This window comes from Mchenga conophoros, linkage group LG1 (genome assembly GCF_057382185.1).
Source record: "Mchenga conophoros isolate Kocher_MC1m ecotype Shallow Benthic linkage group LG1, M_conophoros_male_GT1.1, whole genome shotgun sequence".
NCBI lineage: Eukaryota > Metazoa > Chordata > Actinopteri > Cichliformes > Cichlidae > Mchenga > Mchenga conophoros.
The window spans coordinates 39,927,601-39,951,347 of NC_140526.1; the positions used below are offsets into that span (position 1 = coordinate 39,927,601).

General features: G+C 40.7%; 2 protein-coding genes across 3 annotated transcripts in view; one reads left to right on the plus strand and one right to left on the minus strand.

Moving 5' to 3' along the window:
* arfgap2 (ADP-ribosylation factor GTPase activating protein 2) overlaps positions 1 to 10,369 on the plus strand; it is a 14,610-nt gene extending 4,241 nt beyond the window's left edge. The window contains exons 6-17 of one of the 2 annotated variants that reach the window (XM_085278052.1): positions 934 to 1,039; positions 1,615 to 1,671; positions 2,743 to 2,787; positions 4,245 to 4,297; positions 4,484 to 4,620; positions 4,988 to 5,119; positions 5,732 to 5,860; positions 5,965 to 6,117; positions 6,212 to 6,338; positions 6,483 to 6,570; positions 8,871 to 8,995; positions 9,089 to 10,369. In XM_085278052.1, coding sequence (XP_085134178.1) covers positions 934 to 1,039; positions 1,615 to 1,671; positions 2,743 to 2,787; positions 4,245 to 4,297; positions 4,484 to 4,620; positions 4,988 to 5,119; positions 5,732 to 5,860; positions 5,965 to 6,117; positions 6,212 to 6,338; positions 6,483 to 6,570; positions 8,871 to 8,995; positions 9,089 to 9,109 — 1,173 coding nt within the window. In that variant the 3' untranslated portion in view covers positions 9,110 to 10,369. The remainder of the gene's footprint in view (positions 1 to 933; positions 1,040 to 1,614; positions 1,672 to 2,742; positions 2,788 to 4,244; positions 4,298 to 4,483; positions 4,621 to 4,987; positions 5,120 to 5,731; positions 5,861 to 5,964; positions 6,118 to 6,211; positions 6,339 to 6,482; positions 6,571 to 8,870; positions 8,996 to 9,088) is intronic. The other variant, XM_085278061.1, reaches the window with a different exon arrangement.
* Positions 10,304 to 22,512, minus strand: pex16 (peroxisomal biogenesis factor 16). The gene is made up of 11 exons (XM_085278075.1): positions 22,238 to 22,512; positions 21,990 to 22,025; positions 21,372 to 21,448; positions 20,007 to 20,140; positions 19,217 to 19,317; positions 18,755 to 18,835; positions 17,635 to 17,784; positions 16,755 to 16,827; positions 15,171 to 15,290; positions 13,973 to 14,037; positions 10,304 to 11,971 (listed from the first exon to the last, which is right to left on the minus strand). The coding sequence occupies exons 1-11, from the start codon at positions 22,368 to 22,370 to the stop codon at positions 11,913 to 11,915; spliced, it is 1,029 nt and encodes a 342-aa protein (XP_085134201.1). The 5' UTR covers positions 22,371 to 22,512; the 3' UTR covers positions 10,304 to 11,912.
* Positions 22,513 to 23,747: the final 1,235 nt, after the last annotated feature.

The following is a 23,747-nucleotide window of genomic DNA, read 5'->3' on the forward strand; positions in this document are numbered from 1 at the left end:
AGATCAGAGAAAGAACTTCCATCTGCAGCTGCTTTCCGAGACTTTTCTAGTTAGTCTAGACGTTTAGTTAGTGTTTAGTTATTTGTTACAGAAGAGAAACTTGCTGTGTCTGTATTCACCCCGTCTCCTACTGAAATAATACTTACTATAAATTCCACTGTTGGGTCTGTGTTTCCACAAGCCCCGCTAGTTTAGAGACTTATTCTCCGTTTGCGTTTGTTTCACGTGTCGTGTTCAGCGTATGTCAAACGTACAAAACTTAAGAGTCACCAAGCTTTGTATCTGTGACAGAATTGTTTTTGAAATTTAGTTATTGAAATTATTATTATAATGATTAAGATATTATATTATAAGAATGATTAATTCTTATAAGATTTTGTGCCTCATTTGGAGAAAAACCTCGTGTGTGTGTGTATGTATATGTACAGATGAGCATATCATCTCCTTCCCCATTATGAATCTATAGGAAATGCTGCTTTAGGTATACAAGGCTGATTAAAAGTAAGTGTGTGTGTGTGTGTGTGTGTGTGTGTGTGTGTGTGTGTGTGTGTGTGTGTGTGTGTGTGTGTGTGTGTGTGTGTGTGTGTGTGTGTGTGTGTGTGTGTGTGTGTGAGAAACACATTGTTAAAGTTCAAACAACAGCATTTGAGTAACTAAAGTGTTGAGTTTCACTAGTTTCAAGACTAGTTAATAAGACTAGTCTTCTCAAGACTGGTTTATAACTGCCACGTGGGATTATTACAGTTCATCATTACAGTGAGCTTATAAAATATATGTTGTTGTTGTTGGTCAGATTTTAAGTGTTTCTGATTAAACAGTGAGCCACAAATGATTTGTGTATAGTTTAAATCTCCTGAGTGAAAGACGTATAGATTTAAAGTTACAGGCTTAAGTTGCATCCGTTCTTTAAATTTAATGACATTTATTTTTCAGCCTATTAATGACTGGAACGTTGCACCATCCTCTGAGCCAGAGCAGAACGGAGCCACTCTCACCCAGCAGCTGACGAACACAGCTGCTAAAGGCCAGGATGACACCCGTAAGTAAAATGAATCTTAGTTGTCAGCGTTGCATTGCCAGGTTCATTGTGTTTGGTGTGCTTGCTACCATGCAGAGACTTGCAGCTCTAATAGCTGTGACTAAATCTAATGTGTGAAAAGGGGATGGGATGAATGAGTCGTTACAGGTCTTTACTTTGTTTATTTCAAAGAGCTATTACTTCATTAAAAGACACGTCCTGGTTAGTTTGGTTGGAACGTGCCCATAGTGATTAGTCATCTTACCTGGAACTGCTGATGCCTTTGAAACCAGTGGGAATCACAGTGCTTCTGCATTTTGGCTTAGTTTTTGTTAATAAAATAAAGAAAAAGTTATAAAATGAAGTCAACACAACCTCACATGAACAACACCACATTATACACAGTATACTTTTTATTGATGTCCTGATATTAAAGCCTTAAAATGGAAAGGGGGTAAACGTCCTTTTTCACATGACTGTTTATTTTCACATTGATCCTGTTTTGAATGCAGCAAATAAATACTAAGAAAAATGCAGTAAGTATGTCTGAAAAATTCTTTTGTTGCTTCAACCTTGTTTTGCTTTTATCTTTTTAGAGCCAGAGGAAGGACCCAGCATTGATGGTTTGAGCACATCACCCAAAGCTGCCATTGGTGAGTGCATTAGCTTCACAGAGCCTCTGTCCTTCTGTAACTGCACAGCTGTTATCTGTAGTTTTTCTTTGTGTTGCCATTTATGTTTCTGTGTATAGATACTTCCCTTACTCTGCTTCGACTGTGTTTATACTTTTGTATCCATACATCCTTTTGTCTGTGTGTTCCTGTGAAGACTGTCCCAGTTTCGAGTCATATTATTCACATTCATTCATAATGATTAGAATATTTCTGTCGTACTGTGAGGCTGGTTGGGAGCTACAGTGGGAGGAATCCCAGGTTCTTCTAGTCGACATGCACAAGTGTCCCCGGGCGAGATACTCAACTTTAAATACCTCCTGATGCATCTGTCAGAGTATTAGTGTGTGTGTGGTAGTTCACCTTTAATAAAGCACAGTATCATTAGGTCTGAATGGATGAATCAGTGTTCCTCAAAGTAGAATCATGTAATAGAAGTACATGCACATTTACATAGTGGGTCATTCTCCACTTCAGTTCAACTCAGTTTTATTTCTTTTGACAACAAAACCATCATTAATGTGCCTTATGTAAGGTACAAAACCGCCTGAGCCTACAGCTGCATAATGTGGGGAAGGTTGAGGGTCACCAGGGGCAACACTTACTATGAGCTTTATCAGAAAGCAAGTTTTATAAGCAGAGAGGCTGTGGGCCTCCAAACATGGAGCAGGTTCCACGTGAAAGCTGAGTCTCCTGCTCTAGTAAAGTGATGTTGTGAAGTCTTTAAAATCATTGAGAACATGAAACATTTTATCTAATATATTAATTAGTACTCTTGTTACCAAGAATCATGATCTCATAATTGAATTGTTTGCGAGTACAAACTAGTATTTATATTAAGTAGCGTATGTCAGAAACAGTATGTGGCTCTATCTTGCTTTTGTTGAACTGCATATTAAGAGTTCCTGAATTTTAATGAATTCATTTTTCTCCTGATTTGACTTATCACTTCTGTAATGCTTCTATCGAGTGTGCATATCCACCACGGGTAGTGTAATCTAATCTGGAACATGAGCATTATGACTGTGCTGACTGGTTTGTCCTGCTCTTTAGAGGACTCCATGCGTTTGTCATCACGTGAAGGATGGACACCTCAAGGTGATACGTGTGGGTGTAGTTTGCACCAGCTGCTTTCTAGCTCAGACGCATGGTTTTGTTGCTTTTATTAACATCTCCTCAGTCACCTCCTGTTTCTCCTACTCTGTCATGTAAACAGTATCAGCTCACTGGTCTTATTTGTACAGCTGTTCAACAAGATACTCTTCGACAAGCATAAAGCTCTTTATTGTCATTGAGTGAAACTTAATTCAAAGTTACTACACTGTGCAAAACGACTACGTACTTTGCCAAGCTTTTGAGATCGTCTGTGTCACCACCGTAATGTGACTGAAAAGTAAAGAGTTTCCTAAATGTCTGTAATGATAGTTGCTGCCTGTCACTCTGAAATTGTTACCAGGATGTGTAACTCTGCTGAGGGCAAAGTGGCTGACTAACATTGGCATTACTGAACACGATGTTCTTGCTGGAATGCAAAAAAAGCTGGTTTTGTGAACCTGAGGTCTAAGTGCTGTGGTGCGGTGCCTTTAACTGAGCAGAACGCTTTTGCTGCACTGATTTCTTTAATTTGTGATTTAGCAATTAAAAACCTTGTGAATGCTGTTTCACTGCAGAAGCATCTTTCACCAAATGTAGGTTGTTTTTCCAGAGCTAATGAGCTTTTTTAACCTCTGCTTTGGCGCCAGATGAAGCTGTTTTCGTGCATAATGAGCCCTGAACTCTGCAGATTGTCTGATGGAGCTAAATGTGAGAAGTCAGTTTCAATTTGTGTTTTATTTATACAGCTATGAATCACAACAACAGTCGCCTCAAGGCGCTTTGTATTGTAAGGTAGACCCTACAATAATACATGCAAAGAAAAAAGCCCAACAATCATATGACCCCCTATGAGCAGCACTTTGGCGACAGTGGGAAGGAAAAACTCCCTTTTAACAGGAAGAAACCTCCAGCAGAACCAGGCTCAGGGAGGGGCGGGGCCATCTGCTGCGACCGGTTGGGGTGAGAGAAGCTCACAGCTCCAGCTGCACCATGTTGGACTGCAGCTGGTGATTGTAGTCTCCATTCAGTTTGAAGCATTGGTGAGCTCAGAGTACTGGCACCAGTTCTCTGTGACCTGCTGTGAGTTCTAGTCAGTGGCAGTTTGCATCCGACCTGTAGAGGAGTACAAGAGCGACTGTCTCCAGTGGGAAGGATCAGAGCTAGCTGGACTTTGAAACAGCTGAGGGGATTGTCCACTGAGTAAATTATTGTTGTTAATGTCTGAGACGCAGAAGGATAAAATAAAAAATGAACTCAAAATATAACTGGATGTTCCTCCTGAGTAATGTTTGTGTGGGAAACGCCGTTCTAAAACTAAACAAAGGAATTTTTCCAGGGGAACTCGGACAGTGTCCTGCCCTGATTATTCCAACATTGTTCGGAAGTCATGTGAAAATATCTCGAGAGATAAAATGATGTTGTAAATGTGTTTTAAAAAGACATTGTCCCATGTGTTACAGATCTGAAACCTTCTATCATTGGGAAAAAGAAGCCCATGGCAGCTAAAAAAGGGGTGAGTCAAACCACAAATATTTCATTGTTTCTCTACCATATGAAGCTGCTGAAAAAAGCTCAGGATTATTTATTTCCTAACATGACAAAAAGTTAGTATCATGAATTTTCCTTCACATTCCCTCTTCTGTGAGTTATCAGCTTAAAGCTGAGGACGCACTTTAACCACGTTTTCCTACTGATGCAGCTCGGTGCAAAGAAAGGTCTCGGTGCCCAGAAGGTGAGCAATAAGAGTTTCTCAGAGGTGGAGAAGCAGGCACAAGTGGCTGAGAAGCTGAGAGAGGAGCAGGCCGTGGAGGCTCAGAAACAAGCCGAGGAATCCATGTAAGAATAAGAGAAAGAATATTCTCCCTTATTTTCATTCATCTAGTTTTTTTTAATGCTAAGCCGTTTTATTCTTTCCAGCCACACACCTCTATGTTTTACCTTAATAAAGTAGCTTTGCTTGAGTCACACACAGCCAGCAGTAAATGGAAAAACAAGCTGAATCAGTGTTCACAGCACGCTGCATACTCGTTATTTAAAACTTTGGCCTTGTTTTATGAACATCCACCACAGTAAAAGGCAAAATAAGAAAAGCATGTAATAAAAATTAAGTCAAATGAATGAATGTTTAAGATGGATCTTTTGTACGTTTTTCCCAATAAAAAAAAACAATCTAATGTTTAAAATTCTGTTCTGACGGCTGCAGTGTTGCCTCGATGCGTTTGGCCTACAAAGAGCTGGAAATTGACAGAAAGATGGAGGAAAAGAAGCTCCAGAATCTGCAAGGCAAGAAAAAAGAGCAGGCTGAGAGACTGGGCATGGGTTTCGGCAACAGGAGGTAAACACATTTTTCATTTCAGTTTCAGAATTTAGCTGAAGATTCTCGACATATAGGATGCAAGAAAAATGCAATATAGTGTAGCTTATAGCAGCAGATAAGAGTCCATCTGGGAAAGAAGGATTACCACTTGAAAATGTTCATGTGAAAGACCACCTTATAAAGTGCTTCCAGAGGAAATGATGAGGGACAAAATCCTCGCTGCTTGTTATGTGAAAAATCTGAACGTTATTTGAAACAACTATGTGCCCTGAGACTTATTAATTTGGCCTTAATGTGGATTCTTTTGTGATGTTTGGTGCAGTTTTCTTGTTTTTTTGGGGCTTTTTTTTTCAGCAGGATTTGAATATCGCTAACAAGTTGATTAGTTCATATTTGCACATCTTAATGTTTAAGTGAAATGTGTGTTTAAGATTATACAGTATATGCACATAAGGCAGCCTTTTTTTTGGTAATGTGCTGGAAAAGCTTGAAAATGGACCTTGAAAGTTCTTGAATTGAATTTGAACCTTGATAATAGTTTTTGCTCATAACACAGGAAGCTAACGCAGAATAGAGGAATGCCAATTGTTTGTTAGGTCTGTAAATGTGAGCATTTATTTCCTGTTGCAGTGCCGTGTCACATTCAGTGATGTCAGAGATGCAGGTCATCGAGCAGGAAACGCCCGTGGGAGCAAAGTCCTCTTCTCGCTCCAAACTGGAAATGTTTGATGAGCCTGGTTTCACCTCTGGACCTCCAAAGTACGCACAGAACCCACTTATGTATCATGGATTCATTATCTACCACAGAACATAGAGAGAACTGAGTGCACTCCCTTAATAACCCACTGTGTTTTGCATCTTAGATACAAAGACAACCCATTTACAGTGGGAGACAGTTTTGGATCCCGTTGGGATACTGAAGGAGGAACTGCCTCTTTCACCACCTCCTGGGCACTGGAGAAAGATGACCCCAAGGAGGAGGTCACCATCTCTAGTATCCAACCAACTGGAGAGCGGTACACACATATTCACTTGCCAAATACATACATGTCCTTTAGCTTCTGTCTAAAGCTCTCAGCTCTGACGCACGTTCTCAATGCTTAAACTCAGACTCCCCAGCAGAAGAAAAGCCGACGTCTCAGCTTCAGTTTCCGAGTCAAGTGAGGCCAGGCAGAAGTTTGCCAATGCAAAGGCCATCTCCTCAGACATGTTCTTTGGTCGGGAGAGTAGTGCTGAGGTGAGAACCTTCTCGTCTTCATTTCACTATAAAACAGTTCAAATCTAGGGCCTCTGTAGGCTTGTAATTAACATGTCACCTGTCATCTGTTTACTATGTTCTGTTCTTACCTCATGGTTGACCTTTGTTTCATCTTTCTCTCAGTATGATGCAAAGACGAGGCTGGAGAGCATGTCTGGAAGCACTTCCATCAGTTCAGCTGACCTGTTTGGAGATGGCAGTGACCACAAAGGTAAACGTTAACCAGCAGTTCTTAGAACTCTCTTCTTACTTTTAATCAACTGAAAAGCAAGTTTGGTCTGACCAATAAGGATTTTTTGAAGTACTTTCAGGTAAAGCACTATATTACTTCTAAATTGAAGGATTTGAATGGAGAGTTCGGTCTTTCTCCTATAGAATCACTCATGGTAAAAACTACCCAACTAAAATGTATCACTAAAAAGATTTATAACATTCTGTCTGATCTTAGAATGGATAATTCTAACAAAATCAAGGGCCAATGGGAATCAGACGTAGGCGCTATAGATGCTGAAGCTTGGGATGAGTTGTGTTGTCGTCCTTTTAAAGCCTTGGCATCTAATTCTATTTGGGAAAGGCAGTTTAAACTTATAAATAGGCTTTATATTACACCCGAGAAGAGACACATAATGTATCCAGCTTTGCCTAATCTCTGTAACAAATGTCAGTCTGCTGTTGGTTCCTTTTTTCATTGTCTGTGGAGCTGCCCTGTTATTATACAGTTTTGGAGATCACTCATAGACAAGCTATGTACTATATTTAATTGCCGACTGCATCTGGGTCCAAGGACTTGCCTGTTAGGACTGAACGATGAGCTACCTGCCAGCTTTCGCAGCAAAGATCTCCTTCACATACTGCTGCACTACGCTCGAAAGTGCATTATGGTACTGTGGATTTCTGATAAGGCCCCATCTGTCAACCAGTGGCTACAGTCTGTGATATGTATCATGCCAATGGAAGCCTTCTCTACAGCACTTAAGGACAAACCTTTCCTTTTCTATCGCATATGGGACCCTTTTTTGGCCCACCTGAACACTCCTTCTGCTCAGAGGTTGAAATCGGGCTTACGGGATTTAGCCTGGCAACAAAGGGACGATTGTTAACCTTTTTCATTGTTTATTAATATTGCTGTTGGCTTTCTCTTTCTGCCTCCCACGTCCTGCTATACATGTAGATGCATCTTTGTCCTGTGTATGTATATGCTGGTGACTGCTGTTTTCCTGCTCTGCAATTAAAAGTTAAAAAAAAAAAACAAAAAAAACAAACAAAAAAAAACCAGCAGTTCTTATAATGTCAAGGTTCATTTACTCCTCAGCGCTCATCTGCACTTTTGAGCTTCCTCTTCTAACTTGTGTTTACAAAACTATATATTACTCTACGTGAAAATAGGGGAAATAACTAATGAGTGGTGTGTACTCTCATAGAAAGCAAAGAAACACTTAGTGGTTCATGGGAATCCCTCAGCAGCCTGCACCTACTGCAGCATAACTAAGGGAGGATTCAGGGTCACCTGGTCCAGCCCTAACTATATGCTTCAGCAAAAAGGAAAGTTTGAAGCCTAATCTTGAAAGTAGGGATAGTGTCTGTCTCCTGAATCCAAACTGGAAGCTGGTTCCACAGAAGAGGGGCCTGAAAACTGAAGGCTCTGCCTCCCATTCTACTTTTAAATACTCTAGGAACAACAAGTAGGCCTGCAGAGCGAGAGCGGGGTGCTCTAATAGGGTGATATGGTACTATGTAATTATTTATTTATTATTTATGGGATTCAGATTTTAATCTGGATTTAACAGGGAGCCACTATATGGGAGAAATCAAATCAAAATATCACATATGGACTCGACAGTCTCAAACCCCACTGACACTGGATTATTGTGTTAAATCTGCAGACAGGGTCTGTATCCTACACCTTTGGGGAAGGTACAACTACCTCATTGGCAAATGCGATACGCGTGTTTGGCAGTAATGTTGATTAGATCAAGGCTGATACCTTGGTATGAGATATTATCCTTTATGCTTAAAGAAGAGGCTTCGCACATGAGTGCACGAGTACAAATGCAGACAATGTCAGCGTGGATGAAAGCTGTGCTATTCTGCTTTAGTCCCAAATAGACAGCTGATTCTCACTGAAGATGTTAAACCTTCATTCTATCCCCTCAGCCTCCTCGTAGATGCACATTTGGTACAAATTCGTTCTTCAGAAAGCTTGACCTCTGACGTCAAGGTCACTGATTTTCAGTGGATGCACCTGTGGTGTGAATTCAAAAGTCTTGGCTCACCTCATTTTCAAGTTACTGTGATGCTGCCTCAGGCTGAGTGGTAAAAATGATATATGATGACCTCCAAAAAGTTAGTGAATAACAAGAGTGGGATTTCTAACTTGAGCCACGGATTGCTGCATGTAGAGGTGACGTGGCCTACGGTGTTTTCAGCAGAATCACTGCCGTGTGAAACCAGCCTAACTGATTTGGATGTGTGAAAAAGTCCCGTCTGATTAGACTTCTCTGCTCCTCTCAGGAAGAGCCTCAGGCTTTGACAGCGTGCTTCCCTCTGGCTCGGACATCGCTCAGTTCAAACAGGGAGTCAAGACCGTTGCGGGAAAGATGGCTGTCCTCGCCAATGGTGTCATGAACACGATCCAGGTGAGACTGGTCCACGAGACAGCTGCTTTATTTCACTTGAATCCTTAAGTTTGCTCATACTTCTCCTTGTTTTTGTGTTTATTCCCTCCTCAGGACCGCTACGGCTCCTACTGAGCAGCATCGACCGGTGGACTAACACCTGTGTGGAGCCAGACAGCCTCTTGACTGACACGTGCATTTGGACGGAGAAGATGGGACGAGACATGGACAACAAAGTATTGCATGGGAAAAGAAATGTCCGTCACGTCCGTCCTCCATTATTGACAGTTTGAGACAGTGTTTTCTTCTCTCATTCTCATTAGCAGACTCTTTAAGTTTCCATGAGCAAAGCCGAGCGTCACAGGTTGTATTCTTTTCTAAACCAGTTTTGTTGTAATTTACTGTTTGGAATACTTTGGTCTTAGATTTTCAAAATGATGCCAGAGTTCATTCTGCTTTATTTTATTCCTTTGCAGAAGTTGTTTATTTCCATTCATATAATCAAATGTCATGCTAGTTTTTGTTTTATTGTGAGATTTTAAAAAGAGGCAGTATATATTTTAGTGTTATTTGAACAACAATCGCAAACAGTGCTGCTCACTTACTGTGGCACTTGTCCACAGTTTGTTTTCTTCGTAAAGCACTGACTGATTTTCAACTCTTTGAGAGGAATTATGCGTTTCTGTCTGCGTGAAACATGGAAGCATCACATTTTTGATGTGCAAGTTGCTATGGTTACATGCTGTGTTTGAATTAGATTGTGCAGCAGTAAATCCATCATTCCCTATAACAAACTTCCAGCGTGCAATACTGGGAATTAGGGAGGGTTAAATCCAACTCCAATAGGCACTGCAGACAGAATATGCTGTCCCAGCTCAAAACTATAATACTGTATTGACTATGCATCTCCACTCTGCCACCTTCAGCTGTGTTTCCCTTGTTTTTGCTTGTTGAACCTGGAGTCTGCCTTGATTTACCCTCAGTGCTTTGATTTTTGGAAAGCTTGTATCTTTTAAGTTCACATATTCAGTTTTAAATAGAAAAATGATCCTCGAGTATTTAACTCGAGGCGAGGAATTCTCTCTAAATTTCACTGCCATGTACAATGCAGTTAAATACAGTGAACTTGAACCGTGAAGATTCACCGCGCTTGTTCGTATCCCATCTTGTCTCGTGTGTTCAGGGCAGACTTTACGTTCAACAAGTTTTGGAAATTGGATAAAATTCGAAAGTAGTTTTTTTTTTTTTCCCCTCTGTCATGCATCAAAGTGTAATTTTGATCACCCCGTGTGTGCGCCCTTCCCATGGTAAAAACGTGGGGCGATAGGATGAAACATTCAAAGCTATTTATTTGTAGGTTACAAAAAGAAACAGTTAATAAAGATCAAAAACCTCTGCTTTGTTTTCACTGACGTCAACTTTCTCACAAACACCCAAAGCTAAACCTGTGGTTGCTGCCGTACTTTACTCTGTGCAACAGTCACACATTTTTATATAAAAGCAGACTTGAAATGAAAATGATCCAAAAGTGGGAAAAAAGTGGGGACGCCCCACAGATTTTAATGCAAAGAAATTGAAGTCAGCCTATTTCAGTCCAGCAACTCAAACTGTGCTGCAGGCTGTAAACATGCAGTTTGGACTGGACAGCCTGGTTCTGCTGTTGGTGTCTTCCAGTTAAACTGAGTACTTCCTTCCTCACCCAACACTTTCTCATAGGGAGCTGTGTGATTGAACTGTCTAACATTGTAGGTGCTTCAGTATCAAACACTCTCAGGTGAGTTGGTGCTATATAAATAAACCTGAATTAAAGTGAACTGGTTCTGGTACAAGTGATTTAGCTCCCATCTTCCAGCCCTGGAGGTTGTTTGGTGGGAACATGATTACTGTACTGTGGATATGAATCCATTCTGTTTGTGGAAAATCTGAAGAATGACCAGAACAGACGTCTGTTTATGCTGTTGTATTACAAGCTCTAAGCCTTATAATAGTTTCTAAACTACTGTTGCTTCAGCTCATCCTTAGCGTACGTAAGTGTTTGTTAGCCGACTGTTACTATTAATCACACAGTTTGATTCAAATGTTATAAATAATCAAATTTCATCACTGTTCAACTGATATCTATCCATGTAATTTATCATCCACATTTCACCTAATTACAACAGGGTTGACTTTTTTTTGCTTTCCACAAAAAGAAAAACCTGCTGAATTTATCATCTGTGGTTTTCTTCCAAAGTGTTGCTTCAGTGTTTGTTTTTAAATCTAAAAGGTAAAAAAAAAAAAAGCTGGAATAATTCAGATTTGGGATTTTAATGTTGATTAGAAAAAAAGAAAAAGACCACAAGAAACAGGAAAAAATGCAGCTAACCTCAGACTAACCTGTCAGTCGGTTATTCAACTGTAATTTTGAGCATTTGGAAATCTATAAATTACCAAAAAGCAAGAACAATAATAACAAATTATATTTGTGCATGCAGACTGTCAGCAAATGAGAGCAATTGTGTTGAGTTCATGTATTATGAAGACATGCTTTGCTTTAACCTGTATAACGTGTAGGCTCACTGTATTTACATGGGTCCACCTTCCTCTCTGCAGCGAGCTGCTGAAATACATCATCTGTTATTGACAGATAAAGCAGTGCAATGATGGGCGGAGTTCACAAAGAGATTCTGCTATAAATCAGGCTCATAGTGTGTCTACACTGCAAAGATTTAGGACATATTTTGTGTACCAAAAAACTTGCTGAGCGCTGGGATTTTAATTATAACTGTAATGATTTCATTTTTGTCCCTCACTGCAGGCCAGTCATTTCCAATCATTTTATCTGATTTCTGAGGAATTATTGCAAGAGTCTGTGTCTCTGTTCCATCCTGGCAACTGATGGGTCCTTTGTGCAGTTTCTCCAGCTGATTAGCAAACGTCAAAGATCCGAGTGCAGGTTTTAGCCCCAGTTGTAGAAGTAGATCTTCTGCCAGGTGGGGAGATAACCCATCAGAGGACCTGAACACAGAGACAACACAATCAAACCCAGCACTAATAGTTCATGAAATCATGTATCATATGGTGGAACAACAGTGCCAAAAAAACAAGAAAAGAAAAAGATCTCTCTCCATGTATCCATATATGTGTACATGTATATATGCAGGAATGAGTGTGTTGCTACAAAAATGCAGAGAAAAGGACAATTAACAATGGAAGAGAGACAGACCATCATAATTCTTAGGTCTGTAGGTCTGTCCGACAGAGAAACTGCAAAGAAAGTCAAGGTGTCAGTGAGTCCAGTTTCCTCCTCCTGCACTCAGAAACAAACTGACAGGAAGTGCAGACCCAAAGACACGACTGGATCAGAGGACACGTTTCTGTGTGATCGGCGGCTCACAGCACAACAGCTTCATCGCAGCTTAACAGAGGTCGTAGTAAGAAAGGCTCAGTCTCAACTGTGAAGAGAAGACTTTGAGCTGCAGGTTTGACAGGACGAGTTGCAGCAATATAATTAAAAAAAATACATTTAAAAACAGGCCTGGGAGCGCGAGGGACTGCGCTCCTCTGGACTCTTTCTTAATAATAAACTCTGCCTGTGATAAGTAATGTGACGGTACGTTTTAGAAAAAGAAAAAAAACAAAAGTGAATTATCATATCATATGTATAACACTGTAATAATGTATCGCAGGTATCACCTGTGATTGGCCTACCTGTGAAAAGTAACATCTCATAAAACTTTACAGTATTAGAAACAAAACTGAGGACAACCTCTAAAGAAAGCAGCTGAAAGAAGAAAACATATATATATGATAATGTGATTACAGTGGTTTTTGAGAGAAGATGGTATTAGAGATAAAGTCAGATGGATCATCTGTGGCAACCTCTAAATGGAGAAGCCGAGAGAATAAGATAGATATGATAATGCAGTTTCAGTGGATGTTACTGGATTTTTAGTGTCGATGCACATTCACGTGACTTTCAAATGAAGTGGATTCTCCCACATGTTAACTCAAGGTTCATACACCTTTTTCAGGGTCAAATTCAAGCACTGTTTAAGCACTTTCAAGGTCCATTTTCAAGCTTTTCCAGCACACTTCATATAAACTTAAAACACACATTTCACTTAAAAATTAATATGTGCAAATGTGAAGTTCATTCATTCAAAACTAACTGTGAGATGTTTGACTACATTGCTCTCTGGATTATTGTTACAGTCCTAAATGATCAGCTTTAAAGTGTTTGTGCTAATAACACCATGTACAGTAAGACAGGCATGGAGAACAGCACTGACGGGAGGCTTTGAACAGATGACACACTCAGTTCAATTCAACATATAAGACTTTAAGAACGCACAAACATCGACCTAAAATCTATTTATTCAGTCCATCACCTGTCATAGAATTATGTCAAATAATAATGTATTGTTCATCTCCCTTAAATAAACAGGCAGCCTTGAAATATGAAATATTCATATACAAAAAACACATATACATGTGTCTGTCGTCTCCGTAGCTGATAGAGCCCCACAGGCCTCAGTGTGAGCTTGAAGCCATTCATAATGTTTAAGTTGTTTAATGTGTCGGTGCTCACGATAAACAGACTTTGAATGAAAGCCGAGGAACTGCCCATATGGATCAGTCTGTCATATTGCTATTATTCCCCCTAAGCTGTTGCCAAAGACACCAAGTTAATAAAATCTAAGCATTTTCAAGGATTTCAAGCACCCGTACGAACCCTCTAAACTCATTTCGTCTGTTTCAAATTAAAGAAATCATTTCACCTGATTATTTTAGGCAATTTCAGGTGACAATGTCTCATTTCTCTCTCACACGCACAAATGTTTACAGTACGCATTACGAAGTAGAACTCTGAAATGCATTCAATTTTCAAAAGCTGCTATTTTTTAAAGTCACAATTTAAGTTGTTCTACAAACAGCTTTAAGACGTCTAAATTCTCGACCGTTACAGCAACGCAAGGCAACACCGTGCATGAAGAATGAGCACACGGTTCTACTTACGTGCCACAAGCCCGACTCCTGGAACATGATCAGCCAAAAGTCTGAGCAGGAACAGAATCTTTTCCCTGCACATGAAGGAGTAAAAAGTAACACTGTTAAGAGTGAAGGAACAAGAATTACAATACTGTGCAAAAGTCACCAGCCACTCCTTTTATTTGGGGAGGTGGGTGGCTTCAGGAAGGTACTGACAGGCTTCCTGCTCCTGTAGATGAAACACGAAGCAAACCATCGTCTAGTATGTACCACCAGCTCCAGTTTAGGACATCTGTCACCTGTATTTGTCTGATACATCCTTAGTGCAGGGGGAGGGAGGCCCCTATACATCCGGGCCTTGTAATGAACTAGGTCACCCAACTGCAGCTCACCCAGCCCAAAGCCCCACTAAACCAGGCCGGCAGGACCCATCAGGCCCCACCCATCCCCCAGCTACAACACCCCCACCATCCATCACCGCCTCAACGCCCTGTAACGCCCAATACAAAGCCTTGATACAAGCGATACCCCTTCATTGCATGCCATCCCCAATGAAGACGCCAGGAGGGGTACACGCACCAAAATCCACCCTTAAATGCCACAGAGGACCAGACAGGACAGACACAGTAGGAGTGAAAAAGGAAAAGAGAGGGCCGACAGCACAGAGCCAACCACCAGGATCTCCCCACGCCAGTCTTGCCCCAATGCCTCAATTCCATCTAACCTGCACCCTCTTGTCCCAGCCTACACGACCAGCACCAAGAGGAGGTCATAGCCCACACAGGCCCAGAGGACCCACCCACGGTCCCCCAGAGCAGCAGAAACCATTGGGAGGTTTCTTTACATTTAGGAAACCTTCCTGAAACGGTATAACCTCTGGATGCTGCCGTTCTAACGAGCTTGAAGGTTAATATTTGGTATGACCAAATTTATTTTTCAACACAGCCTCAACTTTCTTCGTTTTTAGGTTCTTCTTGATGAACGTTCCAAAGGTTTTCTTTGGACTTCTTTTTGTTAAATGATTCTGCTTACAAACAAACAAAACAGCTCATGTCTAAAGACATTTTTCGTAAGACTTTTAAAAAGCATAAATAACCATTAGTCTAGACTTTTGCACAGTACTATTTTCTACAGATTGTACAATTATTTATGTCATCCTAATTTTAACACTTTTCAGAAGACGATATAAAACCGCTGAAAACACCACTTAACCACAGATACTTACTCAGAGTATTTGTCATAGAAGGGGGAACGCAGAAGGTAGTAGAACAACAGAAAGGCTCTCCTCCTCATCTCGGCCCTCTCCCATCGATTTTGAAATTTGATGTCGCTGAGCGCAGCGAAGCTGGAAGAAACAGGACAAGCAGCTGAAACGACTTCACGATCTCCTCTAACACTTCGATGCCTCACAGCACACATCCTGAGCTGCTGCTTCATGTTTGTAACTCATTGTTTACTTGTCTGGATGATTGTCCCTCCTGCAACAGCTACTGTGACATCCAGACTGTTCTTCACATTCCCCTGTGATTTTGTTATAAAACAAGTAAAATGCTCATTTATTACAAATTAAAACCGATGGATGAAATTATTTATTCTAATTAAGACCAGTCCTGCTGTGACTTGTAAGCAGTGTTGGTCAAGTTACTTGAAAAAAGTAATCAGTAACTAATTACTGATTACTTCCCCCAAAAGTAATCCCATTACTTTACTGATTACTTATTTTCAAAAGTAATTAATTACTTAGTTACTTTTTAAAAACACGATTTACAACCTGAGTAGGTGATAAAGTGATAGATCTTTCAGCCCAATTCTACTTTTTCTGCATAATCCATCATACAAAATGTAATCAAATGGAAAAGTCTCTTTTTAAAACTTGTTTTATCAGTTTTAACCTTTTAACTTTATGCATGAAGCAAAAATTTAATTATATGCAACATTCTCTGACTGGAAGAAATTAGTTTAACATTTAAACCTATTTTCTGCACATTCCAGCTCATAAAATAAAATATTTTTTGTGTTTACACTCACTCTTTCAAATAGATGCAAGTAAAACACAGCAGAAAATAAATAAAGTCAAAGACTCAGCGGTCCTGTTGCTCTATTTTCACCTGTAAAGCAGGAGTGGGGTAGGCGGAGGTTTACCCTGGTGCAGGTGTGCCGCGGTCAGTGGAAGAATCCGCGAGTTTCTCTGTGAGTTTCCCATCACGTCGTAGCTACTCGGTGCTTGTTGGAAGTTTAGGGGTTTTTTCGCTGTAAAAAGAAGTTTTCTTCCCACGCACAGCGGACACGAATGTTTTTGTCACTTTTTATGGAATCAAACTCAAAGTAAGGTCAGTACTTCCACGCTTTAAACGCTGCACGCTCATACTCTCTCCCACAATCGATATGTGATCCATTGTTAATCTGCACACAGCTGTTGTCACTAACGGCGCACTCGCTTACGTCACTGTCGTGAGACATTCTCGCAAAAAATCACGGTTTTAGTAACGCAGTAACGCAGCGTTCCTACGGGAAAGTAACGGTAATCTAATTACCGTTTTTGCAATAGTAATCCCTTACTTTACTCGTTACTTGAAAAAGTAATCGGATTACAGTAACGCGTTACTGCCCATCTCTGCTTGTATGTGGCACAATATAAAAGGTGGATGTATGTGTATTTGGGTACTACGCAGATTGTTTGTTTGGTTATTGTCCTGTCTCAACTCCATCCTCCACCCGCACACATTTTCCTTCCAAGATAATAATTAATAAGTTCTTATTTGATAATGAAGTAGCCAACTGGAGGACTGCAAAAGAGGAACTCGCTTACCTGGATAGTTCAAGGACTCCAGAGATAAGCCATGGCTTCCAAGACTGTTTTCCAAAGAGTCCAAGGCAGAGTACTGCAGTTGGGAAGAACTGATTTAAGGAAAATTATAATAACTTCCCACAAGAGCAAAGTGCAGCCATCTGTAAATGGATATTTATATGAGGCCAGAAAGTCTGAAAACCTTGACCTGTTCCAGGACTAAGTACTTAACTGCTTCAGACTGATTCTCACTGCTTATAAGAAGCACACTCTGGCTCGCAGTCTGCCATCTAGAGGTGACGGTGATATTGCAGCTTTCCGATCCACAGTGTAGTTCTGTCAAAGCTGTGGTGGTTTCACAGCAAAGTGTCATTTTAAAAATGTTTTGAACTGTTTATTACTGACATGACAAATATGAATGGACATGAAGGATGTATAAAAACGTTTTCCACTGTTGAAAAAACAGAAATGTTCAAAGGCTAAGAGGGAAAGATGGCATTTGTGATTTTAAATAAATAACACTGGTCCACACAGAGGATGCTACAAAATATGTTTGCTTTTAATCTTCTCAAAAATATTATTAATGCAGTGCAGTTAAAATATCTGCTCTTACTCCAACTGTAAACTTCACACTGAACTTTCTTGTTCGAGTGTCACCAGTGGTGTGTTTGTCCTGAGGTACACGCTTTGGCTGTAAACGTCATCCCCACCTCGTTAACTGTTCACCTGCCTCAACGTAAGAACAGCAAAGATCCCACTGAAAGCACAAAGTCCAGCTGAACAGAATCAAGCTTCTGGGATTTCCTTACCTGGATGATTGAGCGCGTTTAAGAAATATCAGGAATAACAGAACTTTTGTTTAAACAGGTATGGCAACACAGAGAGAGGAAGGTAAGGATACAGTGCGCCAGGGGTCGTCCGATGTACACAGACTCAGCAATTGTCTCTTGGAGCCCCAGAGGTGTTGGTTGGCTGTTGAGTGTTTCCTTTAAGCTGCTCCTTTGCTTTTTGTGACTCTGTGCTCCCCAGAGCCGGGTCTGCAGCGAGGGAGCTGCCACATCACCAACACGGGACAGATCACGCACAAAAAGCACAGAGTTAGAGGTGCATCTTTATTCCGCCTCCTGACACTCGCTCTACAACATTTGCGGATTTTCCTGTCTAACAGCAAAGTAAAAAAATAAATGAACAATGTCTATTACTTTAATCTACAGGACAGAATGAAGTTCATTAAAGGTTTTAACATGAAGACATTTGGTCACTTTTTTGTTTCAGTTACAAATTCAAATCAACATTTTTGAAAACAAGCAGCAAACAAAAGAAGAAAAAACTTTGTTTCTTTTTTTCTTTTTACAGTTTACCACAAAAAAGTTCAGGAATACTTCACATAGCATTGTATAAGTGTTTACTGCTAAAACAGCTGACTATCTATGAACAGGTAATGCAATCAGCCAGTTTTGTAAACCCCTTAAATTAGAGCTGAAAGTCAGCAATTCAATCAGATCTTGAGGACATATTCTCGAGGAGACTTGTGGGGCTAAATACAATAACCCAAGTTCTGTCTGAATTTATAAGAATTTAAAGTCTGCCTACACGACTTCACCACCCCATACATCACATTGATATATAGCAGAAAACTGGCCAGACAACAGAAGAAGCTGAATCACAGTCGTTTATATGCACGGTGAAGATGTTGAAGGAAAATTCTAAATGAAATAAACATCAACATCTGGGACAGATAGAGGGGAACAACATGGAATGGATAAAGCATAGTGCAATTTAAGAACCCTGCTCTTAAATCAAGTGAGGAGGTGATATGAGCTAACAAAGAAGCTTAAGGACAACCTGGTGTTAGTTGGCATTAAGAGATTTCTCAGAAGCCGGCCTTTGTTCAGACAGAAACTGGATATTTTCAAATACCACACCAGCTGAGTACCACAGGATTTGGTTTTAGGCTTAATTGTCAGGCAGCTTGAATCTTAAGAGGTTAAAATGTTTTAAAGAGTTTAAACCAAACTTACCACTGCCGAGCGGCCTAATGACTCGTCCTGACCTCTGGCCCACAAAGCAGGTGTCTTCCTGCTGCTCTGTGTTACTTTCATCTATGGAGAAAAGCGTTAATTTAGCCTTCACGCACAAATCACAGAGCGGGAAGTGAGAAATGTCATTCGTTTGTGTGCTTTAAGGAAGGATTCATTACTTTTGAGGGAGTCTCTGAGCTTTAGCATACAAGAAGCGCTGCTAGCACGTGTTTACTTTATCAGGCTCTTGCCTTTATTTACTTATTTAGCCCAAGTTACTCAGTTAGTTTCAGCAACTGGGCTAAAATGCTTCCCTGCAGCTCACAATAGAAATGCTAACAGTCAAATGTGACAGGATTCTGGAGCCATTATGAATTCACATCTGATTTTACATTCTTCAATTCAAAACAAAACGTCTCACAGTCATTGAAGGTGCAGGCCATTTTATAAAAGACAACTGACCTTCACCAGCAAAGTCTCCACCTCTGTCAAGGGGGATTATGGGAGGTGAAGTCTGGATGCCAGATTTGTACCACAGAAGAAGCACAATCCGAAAAACTGCCCTGTGAAGGAGTCACATAAGATGTCTGTTCTCAGTCATCCAGGTCACGGTAGTCTAAGGAGCTCGGAAAGAAAAGCGACTGGACTCATTAAAAGTTTCTTGAAGATTTTTCACCGCTCATCTGAGAAGCTTCTTGAAATGTCTTCACTTTAAGAAGTCCAGTCGCTTTTCTTTCCGAGCTCCTCAGAAGTCACATAAAAAGCATTTAAAAACTATTCACAACTTAAGGATTTAAAAAAAGAACAATTAGAACCTTCAAAATCTGGAAACAAAAATCACAAATAAATCTAGAGAAAACTTCAAAGAGCACTTTGAAAAGCGTAGTCTTCCACCGAGTCACTCCCAGCTACTCACTACAAGGCCAAAAATATGTGGACACGCAATGAATGCTAAGGTTCTTTTAAATTCATGATGCCAAATTTAAAACCAGTCTTTGTGGAGTCCTTTGACAGCTACACTGTCATGTTGAAACAACCACAAAGATGGAACACCATTTGTCTAACACAGACTATATTTTGTGCCTATGCATTAAAGCAATAGGCACAGAAGGAAAGCTATTGTCCTCCTTTTGAACATGTACAGTAATTTTTACTTTTCCATTTTCCAAAAAAATAACTTAAAATGTAGCCTGTGCAAAATCAGTATCAGTGTTTTATAATTTCAAATTAAAGTCAAGTTTCCAAGCCATACTTAAAAATCTGAATAAGTCCAATGACAAGCCATCGTCCAACTTCACCCCACAGCTTACAGGCCCCCATCTCCAGGAAGACCTCCACATACTCCAGCACAGACAGCCACGTCAGGAGCCTCTGTTGAGAGATGGACTAGAAACACCACAACACAAAGGATGGACGACTTATTAGATGAAAAAGGATGAAACCCTCACTTCTTCCCAGAACAACATCCTGTGCACAGTTTCTGAAGTCTTTGTATAGTTTCTTTACTGAAGCAAAAACTACGTACAACCGTACAGTAAAAGATGGATGCAGCCATGGTGATGTTAGCCATTGGTTTCTCAGCCCATCTATTTGAGCCTCAGTGTTAGTGTTTTGGTTGCTGCAATGTTAGTTTTAAAAACCAGAAGTTAACATATTTGGAAAACAGGGTGGAGTGCTACGTCCTCGGCTCACACTAGCAATGGTTACCAAGCTGCATTCTGAAAGCCGTACAGAAGGAACAGGCAGGCACACTGCTACTCATCACAAGCCAAGCTTCTTGGATGAGCTTTAGCACAATTTAATCACCCGACTATAGTGTTTATGAAGGGAGTACAAAAGTATAAAGACCAAAAACTACTTTGTACCAATCTGGTTTACTGATCATTTGATGCCGGGCATTATGGAGCCTTTGGAATCAGCCTTAAGCAGCTACAGCTGGATATTCAGACACATATTTAGATGAGAAGGCCTGGCTCACAGTCTCCGCTCTAATTTATCCCAAAGGTGAGGTCAGGACTCTGTGCAGGCCAGTCAAGTTCTTCCACACCAAACTCACTCATCCATGTCTTTATGGACCTTGCTTTGTGCACCGGTGCGCAGTCATGTTAAAACAGGAAGGGGCCATCCCCAAACTGTTCCCACAAAGCTGGGAGCATGAAAATGTCCAAAATGTCTCGGTATGCTGAAGCATTAAGAGTTCCTTTTAATGAAACTAAGGCGCTGAGTGCTTAAAAACACCCGCACACCATAATCCCCCCTCCACCAAACTTTACACTCGGCACAGTCCATCAGACTGCCACCGCTCTAGTGTCCAGTGGCAGCGAGCTTTAAACCACAGAATTCAATGGCCTGGATGGGTAAGTGAATACTTTAGCAGTACAGTGTATTTGTCCTATTGTGCTCTGGTAAATCCTATAGGGTCACTAAAACTATAAAAACTGATCATGGTAACAATAAGTTTTTTTTAAGCATCTCTTTAGAATTTCTAGTTTTTATTGCTGCACCACAAAGGACAGCCATTTCAATTTCACTGCACTCTTCTGCAAAGAGAGTAAATGCTTTTCTTTTCTACTGTACTGTGAGAACTGGTTTTTGTTTGAATGAAAGCAGAGCTCACCACAGGGAAGGTACATCTCAGCCCTTTGCGCAGAATGTGGTCATTGAATAGCACCAGGAGATTGGAGGCAGAGTACACTACAAAGGTAAAAAATGACGATGAAAATATTTGAATAGTACACACCTATATACAGTATGTTCATTTGTGGACACACAATGCTTAGAAAACTGAACAGAATGCATAGTGATAATATAACCTGTAAAGTTTCCTCACCGCTCAATGTTAACATCAAATTATAGTCCATTATTATTCTCAAGTAAGTATCCTGTAATATAATTAATCTGCAAACCATTTATGTCCATTATGTAACTGAGGAAAAAAATATTTCAAAAAGTTTTATAATGCTAAAAATAAATAGATGTTTATTTTGTTTCGTATAATGTTTTGGCGCACAGGCTGGGAGAGGGTCACCATTCTCCAATCAATGTAAAACAGGACATAATCTGGGATTTGAGAGAACATGATGTCTCTCCGGAGATCTCTGAGCCTTCTGGCTTTTCAGAATTTATGTATTCATTCATATTTCTTCATTCACATGGCAAACTCCTACTAATATATGAGGCGTTGATGCAAGAAAGAACTAACTAGTCTCTGTGTTGGTCCTTAACATCTACTTACCTAGTTCAGATATTTCATGGGAATCTGTAAATCTCCCTGCAAAATACAAACAAAGAAAACATGCCGTCATTCATTTTGCACTGCACGAGCACTTGTAGCTAGTGTTGCCGAGCTAAAGTGAAACTAACAAGAGATCTGGAGAGTTCACCTCCCAAAAAACAATCATAAGTCCAGTTGAGCTTTTGCATTACTTCTAAACAGAGAACCCTAATCCCAACACACTGTATAAACCTGCTGCTGCGACTGACCTGCGAGCAGGTAAGAGAGAGTGCGCACGGTACTCTCCAGCTGCGCGGTGGCAGCTGGGTTTCTCCTCACATACTCGGTGTAGCGTTCATAAATGCGCGTCACTTTGTCCAGATACTCCTTAACGTGAGACATTTCAGCTTTCTCTGAAAGACACACTCTGCATTTAACCGCTGTGCTCACAACAGACCAGCTAATCTACTTGTGTGACTTCTTACTCCTATATTCCAAAAGTATATCGTAAACGTCCGCTTCTTCTTCTTCTTCTTCTTCTTCCGCCTGCCATTGCTTTTGGCAAACAGCGAAACGGTGCATTACTCCCACCAACCGGTACGGAGTGTGGACCGAAAAGTAAATGTCTTTCAATATGATCCAGATCAGAGGATTTAACCATCACTGTACCGAGGAGGAGGTTTTGGAGTTGAACTTGTCAGCACCTGACACTCCTGTTAGTGTAATGTAAGATGTTCAACAGTTTCTTCGTCTCCACAGTAATTACTTTTTCCTGTACTGCGTTTCCATGTCATAAATAATGTTCTGTTTAAACTAGTGTGCCCACGTCTGAGTCTAATATGACCATCCTCTCCTGCTCCTTCCTGTTTCTCATTTTTCATAGATTTTCTTTGAACACGTGAAAGGCAGTCCTGTTCGTTTAATAATCCTCATCGGTGGATGTCGCATAAAAAGTTAGGACGCGTGCCAAAGTCAGAGGTTAAAAGTGGGACTGTGTTTTTTGTTTTGGGGGGTTTTGCCACAACACCAGAATGACTGCAGGTGTCCCTAAGTTGCGGTTGTGGTACTTCAGCATGTACCTCTAGTGAAGAGGAGCATAAAGGGAGTGAGATTTTTTTAAGTGGCAGGTAATTTCAAATATAGCATTTCTATCAGCTCAACAAAAATCAGCCAACACACAAACTGTTTGTGTGACGTTTGTCTCACAGGTCCAGCTGCTGCATCTCGCAGGGAGAGAGAAAAAAGAGAGCCAACTTCACTCAGAGATGGAGAAAGCTAGGAAAGACAGGACAAGACGGGAAGAAGAGAGGTCAGATCTAAAGGTAAGGACTGATAAGTGATGTTTGATGAACTGGAAATTTGAAGCTTAAAGAACAGTGTGTGACTGGTGCACAGTAGCCGTGGGTTCATGGTCAGAGTTAGGTTAGATCAAGTCAGTAGCGGTTTTTGATACGGGCGACACGGGCGGTTGCCCGGGGCGGCATCACGGGCATCAGTAAAAAAAAAAAAAAAATTGCTGGTACTCATGCTGCCCCGACATCAGCCAGCGCATATTGGGAATGGTACAGGCACCGAGCGGTTTTCTATCGCCCATTTGCTGGGAGTAAGGGCGCCCACCGTTTGCGAGGTGCAGAGAGGAGAGGGCGGGGCGGCGGGGAGCAGCATCTAATAACCAACTCGCAAAATAAAACAAAATAAAAACAAACCAACAAACACGAAAACACCAGACATCATGATACAGACTTATTATTTGCACCGATGTTTTTTTCGAAATTCTAT

Bases quoted from the DNA above. Each gene is read 5' to 3' on its own strand.
- pex16 (XM_085278075.1), bottom strand. From the start codon at position 22,370: ATGTCTCACGTTAAGGAGTATCTGGACAAAGTGACGCGCATTTATGAA. The intron at 17,785-18,754 runs GTAAGTTTGGTT...GTGATGTGGCAG, and splicing joins CATTAGGCCGCTCGGCAGTG to CTCCCTCGCTGCAGACCCGG. The intron at 16,828-17,634 runs GTATCCTTACCT...TCCCAACTGCAG, and splicing joins CGGACGACCCCTGGCGCACT to TACTCTGCCTTGGACTCTTT.